We start from the raw sequence: 7500 nt of genomic DNA, 5'->3' as shown, positions 1-7500 counted from the left end.
CTGCATTCCATGTTTTGAAAAAATGCGTTCTCTATAGTATCAGGCCTGGCAGAATAATTATTTGTAGGTATAGACTGCTTCATACCCTCCAAAAAGCTTCCAGCACAAACCGAACAGGCAGCCGTAGTTCTCTCCAGAATGTGCTGCTGCAATTGCCCACAGAAATCACTTTTCCATTACTTCCAATATAACAATTATACTGAGACTAAAGCCGCTTTCAGAACTGCCAGCAACCATTGTAAAAGAGTTACAAAGAATGCGAGAGAGCTGTATGCTCAGTCCATTAAGTCCAGAGCAACGGCCTAGTTCTTGCAATTTTTGGCAAATAGCAAACAGGATCCTGAAGAGAAACGTGTGCTCTATCCCAACTATCATCAATGGACCTGATGTAATCACGTCAGCAGCAGACAAAGCTAAACTCTTTGCCAAGAACTTTGCAGTTAACTCTACGCAATGCGATCAAGGCCAAAAACTCCCGTATTTCTTCCTGTATCTAAAAACACGCTACGCAATATATGTGCGTGATGTTTCCAAGCTAATCAAAAACCTTGATTCCAGTAAAGCAACTGGCCCTGACAGCATTCCAATTATAGTAGGAAAAAGCTTCAACTAGAACTAGCTCCCGTACTTATTAAGCTGTTTAAGAGTTGTCTTAAGGAAAATTGCTTCCCCACCCACACAAAACCCTCATCAGTATGCCCTGTATTTAAGAATTAAGGTGATCAGTTATGTCCCTCTTAGTACAGATCAATGTCGCCTATACGTCATGAGTAAGTTGCTGGAATCTGTGTATGGAAGTAGTCAACAACCTCAGCAGAAATAACCTTCTTAGTGACATGCAATATGGTTTCCCTTTTGCTAGATCTACAGCAGATGTACTAACGATAATATCTCATTTCGATGGAGGCTTCATTTCTAGAGCAATTGCATAAAACATTTCTCTCTGATAGGTTCATAAGAGTAGTGGTTCATGGGCAGAAATCAGAAGCCCACATCATTAATGCTGGAGTCCCTCAAGCGTCCATTCTGACCTACATCAATGATCCCCTAAATCACATCCTAAAATTATTCGTAGACATTTATGCTGACGACACTACAATCCATGGTAACACATCAAACGCCGTAAATGATTAAGTTCTCTCTGATTCTCTCTCCTCTGATCTTGATCACGTGGTGCAATTGGGTAAAAGGTGGCTGGTTAATTTTAATGCATCTTAAATCAAGCTTCTATCTTTCCATCATAAACGCTCTGGTCCCCGTCTGGCATCAATTGAAATGAATGGCTCTCATTTTGGGGAGGCTCCATGTTTTGACATGCTTCTGGGTCTGACCTTTACTGCTGATTTAAAATAGAACACGTTCATCAAATCCGTTGCTAAAGTCGCTGGAAAATGGTGGGATTGTTCTGCTGTTGTAGTAGATATTTCACTGCTGATACAATTCTCTATCGATATAAGAGCCGGTTAGTCCAAGGATGAATTACTGTTGCCACATTTGGGCAGGAGCTGCTAGAAATATCTCATCCTGCCTCGACTGAGTTCAAAATAGACTTCGTAACCTTCTTTCCCTTGCAACCTCTTTCTCACAGAAGAAATGTTACGAGCCTATATCTGCTTTATCGTTATTTCCATAGCAAGTTCTCGTCTGAGCTCCAATCTATAGTCTCCCTGGTCAAACTTTCACGAAAAGCACTCCGCTAGTAGAAACTACTATCAATAATTTCCCCCACTTTTATCTGTACCTAAACCTTAACGTAGATTGCATGAACAAAGTTTGTTTCTTAGACCTGCACGTCTGTGGAGCTGTCTTTTCTTGCTTTCCAGCTTACTACAATTTGGTAGTCTTCAAGTCCAATGTAAACAAATTCTTGATGAGCCGTCCTCTTAAGTAATCCAATTTACCAAATTTCCACTACTGACGATTAATCCAATATTGTCCCATTGACTTCTTTACACTATTTCACCTTTCTGCTCGAGTGGCCTATGGGCTTTGATAATAGATGACTCCTATAGAAAAAAATGATCATTGAAATCCGACAAGTATTCGCGGAACTTCCGCCAGCGCTTGTGGAAAATGCATGCTCCAAGTTTCGGACCCGTATTGAGAGAGTGATTGAGGTTGAAGGCGGCTACATTTAATAGACGTCAGCTCTACTATATTATTAAACTACTATATTATTAAACTACTATATTGTTAAACTACCTAAGTTGATTTTGACAATGAAATTTTTAAAATAAAGCTGTAGTGCTGTTTTCTCTTCCATCCCGAACGAAACGGACTTTGCAATCTAGTCAGTGATCCCTATTTTTTTTCTTTATCACAGAAGAGACATAACCAGACATAACTGCACTATTGTTATTTTTATAGAATCGATTCCAAACTCTTGTTCTTTTAAAGGTAGCGTTCACGAGAACGTACCTTCATACCACAACTGAAAAGAACATTCCCTTTTCTCTCAATATGTCTAACATTAGGCAGACTTTCAATGAACAGAGTTTCATTATTCCATAAAATCCCGTCTGTGTAACACTTTACTAGTATACACCGTCTTTGCATATAACAAACACCAAAACAATACTCAGGCAGATTGAACTAGTTTTCTCGGCAGGGGGAAATTTCATGAAAGTATCAAATACACAAGCAGTGCTCAAGTCACTTGAATATCCCCGTCAATGGGAGATGACCATGTTCGATTTTTCAGAGTTATTACAGGGAGATGTTGACGTCCTCCTACATTCAGCGCCTGGTATTTTTAAAGGTCACCAATTTGGTATTGATCAGATTCAAAGTTGCTTAACTTCGATGATCTAACGAGAACCGTCATGATAACATGATTATTCTGTATAAATGCTAAATAATAGTAATGCGATTTCAACCATTTTCTTTTGTTTCTCTCAAATTATAGAATCGTTCTGATTTAAATGTATTTAACATTTATCTCATATTCCCAACCTTTCCCGTCTTAAGAGGATCGTTCTAAATGTAAAGTCTCCTATTTTTTAACTTAAAATGTTGAAGAACTACGAGTACTGAAGTGGTACCATAAGAATAGGCGACCTTTTGTACTCAGGATTAATTTTTCTACATAGTTACCACCATTCTCAATGCACTTTTGCCAGGAATGCAATGACGCATCTCTGAAATGGGTTAAATACGCTTTAGTATAAACGGGTAAGTTAGTACGTATAAAATCGATAAAATGATAAATTTAAAACATGTTATGTTATTAATTATGTAATTCTCATGCGCTTTGCTTGCATAGAGGTTAAAATATTTGGAATGACTATTCGGTATGAATAACATCAAAATATGTCTCTAATGAATAAAAACCCATAAATTAAATACGAAAGTAAAAAAAAAGAATATAGAAACATATAACTTTATCCTATTTCTTATCATGGTAATTTCTTTTATTGTTGTGGTATCGTTATAATATTATGCAATTTTCTTACCTTTTCATGAGGAAATGAAATATGAGTATGTGATTTCTTGCTTTTTTAGTTGTTCTCCTCAAAGAACTTGATTATCATGAAATATTAATGTCGGCAACGTTGGATGGCGTCCAAGAACTCAGCATAGGAGAAGGAATCGATTTTCACATGAAAAAACAGGTAAGCACACATACACACATATGTGTGATATATAGCAAGGACATATGTATATATATATATATATATATATATATATATATATGCACATTATATACATATCTGTATTCACATTCATGATTATATGTGCATATTAATACATAGATATAAATATATATATACATATATCTTCACACATACCTACATATATATTTATATATATTTATACACATATATGCACATTAATATGTGTAGATGTATTTACACGCACCCCCCATACACACATATACATATATATATATATATATATATATATATATATATATATATATATATATATAATTCCATGTTAATATTTTCCAGCGGCAAAGCAACCAATGCAGTTTTAACAAGGATAATACAAGATTGCTCAATACGCAAGTAGGGCAAGATATTCTTTTTTACTTTGCATAAGCATTAATCCGTCACTACACATTCATGGGCCTGTTTCGGGCAACCAGTTATAGGTAACTAGAGGTCTCTTCGAGCGATACTGCTTTTACAAAAGTTTATTCCGTAATGAAAATTATTCAAGAGTTTACAAATGCCCACACACATACACACATTCACTCGCACGCACGCACACACACACACACACACACACACACACACATATATATATATATATATATATATATATATATATATATATATATAGGTTGGAGTCTAAGTTTCCAATTCTGTATGGTGGAAAGTGTTGGTCATCTGATATCAAGTTGCAAAGTTCTTCTAGGGGACGGCTACTATACAGCGAGACATGATGGAGTATGCAAGTACCTCCACTGGACCATCTGTAAAAAATTAAACATCCAGTGTAGCAGCAAGTCTTGGGAACATCAACCCGAAAGAACAGTTGGAAATGACTTATATACCATACATTACGATCATGTAATCCCTACAGCCACCTACCTTGAAAATTCTGCTGAGAAACCTGACATAGTTATATGGAATAAGTCAGAGAGAGTTGCAAGCTTGATTGAAGTGAGTGTTCCTAATGATTGCGGACTGAACAGAGCTGAAAGAGAGAAACAGATCAAATACTAAGATCTCATGCATGATATGAAAAAAAAAGATATCAATCATAGCAGTTATTATAGGTGCCACATGGCTTATGAAGAAGAACCTGAAGTCCTACCTAACTAATATTCCTGGTGAACCAAGTGCAAAAGAGATCCAGACAATTACACTTAAGGGAACAGCGAGGATACTAAAAAGAGCTCTCGGTTGGTTTCAATAAAAAGCGGGGCAATGTTGGTAGCTGGTTTGGCTGCCCCATACCCAGCATTACAATCTTCAAAGGAAGAAAAATGAAAAAAAGTTGAACTCTAAGTCACTTTACATTGCAAAAATGACATTTTTCTACTAATATATTTTTGTTTCTCTTTTTAGAATTATAAAATTACAATTTTAAGAAATCTTTAGTATGGATAAGTTTACAATTGAAGATGATTGAATTTTACTTTAGAAGTGGACGGTCAATTGTTGACACGCAAAGATCTTATATGCGCCATTGCAATGTTTTCTAGTTGGCCTGCAGTAATGAACTTAGTGGCGTGTTTTCAAGAGCAGGGTTCTGTAAATGATAGATTTAGATGTGGATGAGGTCGCTCAGTACGTACACCTGAAAATACTGAAGATGTGAGGTGTAGCATTGAAGAAAACTCAACCAAATCCACTCGAAAGTGTTCTAAAGAACTTGCAATCTCACGTAGTTGTCGACATTCAAAAACACTTACACATGTATCTTTACAAGGTTCAATTAGTGCAATATTTAGAACCAACAGACTTTCATAAACGACTAAATTACGCTGCCAGGTTTCAGAAAAAATCAAGAAATGAAAATAAATTTATCCATGAGTTGATCGTGGGAAATGAAGCTCATTTCCATTTGAATGAGTATGCCAATAAGCAGAATACCAGATTCTGGGGCAACGAACATCCAGACGAAGTTCATGCGAATCAAATGCACACAGTATGGTATAGGGTAACCTCAGAAAGAGTTATTGGCCCTTCTTCTTTGAAAATACGAATGAAAATGCTGTGACTGAAACTGCTGAGAGATATAAAAATATGCTAATGAATTTTGTTCAACCTCAGTTACCAAACATGTCAGGGTATTGGTGGCGACAGATAGAGCAACTGCAACTGCACATATACAAAGTGACCCATGAGTGACTTTATAGTTTGAAAATGAAACAACTTTTTTAATGATTGTATTTAATTAATTATTTTTTATTAAACAGTTTAGAGTGCGAAAAATTGTTCTGGCTTAATTATGAAAGATAATGCTTCTTAAGTAGCCTCTTACCCGAGCTTCGCAAAGTCGAGCTCTTTCTAAGCTATTCTCCCATGACAGTTCTTAACATCGGAGGTTGTAGGGAAAGGCTTTTCTGTCGTATGTTTGCCTTAAGTTCTTTAGTGGTTCGAGGATTATTTGCATAAACTTTGTCTTTAAGATATCATCACTGCCTGTTTCCCACCTGACTACAACTTGGATGTCTTCAAATCCAACGTAAACAAATTCCTGATGAACCGCCCCCTTAAGTAGACACTTTATGAAATCTCAACACTAACGTACAACGTACTGTACATGCAATAACACTTATCCGTGAGTGGCTTCCGGGTCTTGATAAGTGGTGACCTCCTTGTAAAAAAAAAGCCAAAACTCAGGTGCTGTAAAATCAAGTGAACGTAGAGGCAATTCAAAATCGGAATGTCGAGAGATTTTGCGATCCTGATACATCACAGTTAACAACAAGCTACAGAGTGTTCAAAAGTCACTGAAGGGTTTCGAACTTAAATAGATTACTTCTCCTATGTTCCTTGCGACGTATACTGAATACAAAATGCTGGGTCTATGTGTGTAAACGTATGGACTACTTATACATATACAATCAATGACACTACTATATCGAACGTCCTCTTAATTTGTCTTGGCGAAAGGTAAATCTCTTGTTCTCCTCGAACCCATACAATTGACTGAACTAAAGGAAAATTGGCATTCTATTTGGACAAACCTAACTTCAGTCAATCTTGATACAGCGTCAAGGTAAATGCTATAAAAAATTCATTTTATTTATAAGTAGCGATGCGATTCGGAGTATTCATCAACAGTTGGGAAAGTGGCCACACATATATATATATGTGTGTGTGTGTGTGTGTGTGTGTGTGTGTGTGTGCGTGTGCGTGTGCGTGCGTGTGTGTATGCGTGTATGCGCGTTTGCGTCGGGCATATTGATTTAATTATTTATTAAAATACATTATTTATTTTCTATTTTCAGAGCCATAGTTTAGGTGAACCAAAACACCATTTTAGAATGGAAAGTGTCGAGGTGTTTGCTAATGGAAAAATCTCAACTGATTCTATCGACAAAAATGAACCGTCGATCGTGTTGCATACGGACCGGCTAAGATTACATGCCGGCAGTCAAATAAAGGTTTGTAGTTTTCTTTTGGTAAATTTTCACCCTTGTTGACGTTTCATTAATTTTGTATTTTAGTAAAAATCAAATTCAATTATTTATTTTTTAATCAAAGGCAAAGCAAATAATTAATTTTAGACGTTTTTCCTGAAGTATGTAATTACGGCATCATTACGTTAGCACACCGTTAGATCATTGAAGTTAAGTAACGCTGAACCTGGTGAGTATCAGATGGGTGACCATTTGAGAATAGTGGACGCTATATGCCACAGCTAGATATGGGCAAATAATGTCGCCAAGCCGTAATTTCTAGCCTGGTGACTATGACACAACTTCTGAATGGAAAGGCATAATTAGGTGAAAGGAAACTAGATGAGTTCTTTCTCAAAAAGTGATCAGAAACCTTGTTGTAGTGGTTGTGGTGGTGGTGGTGGTGGTGGTGAGGAGGAGGA

General features: G+C 36.6%; 1 protein-coding gene across 1 annotated transcript in view; it reads left to right on the top strand.

Moving 5' to 3' along the window:
* The window catches only part of LOC145249431 (uncharacterized), a 911941-nt gene that overhangs the window by 482110 nt on the left and 422331 nt on the right, over positions 1-7500 (top strand). The window contains exons 63-64 of the mRNA XM_080110989.1: positions 3502-3611; positions 6908-7063. Of these exons, the coding sequence (XP_079967115.1) occupies positions 3502-3611; positions 6908-7063 (266 nt within the window). The remainder of the gene's footprint in view (positions 1-3501; positions 3612-6907; positions 7064-7500) is intronic.

The sequence above is a fragment of the Euprymna scolopes genome, chromosome 28 (assembly GCF_053919585.1).
Source record: "Euprymna scolopes isolate OS-2025 chromosome 28, ASM5391958v1, whole genome shotgun sequence".
In the NCBI taxonomy this organism is placed as follows: Eukaryota; Metazoa; Mollusca; class Cephalopoda; order Sepiida; family Sepiolidae; genus Euprymna; species Euprymna scolopes.
Note: the sequence above shows the minus strand (reverse complement) of the source record. Positions and strands in the feature narration are given on the sequence as shown.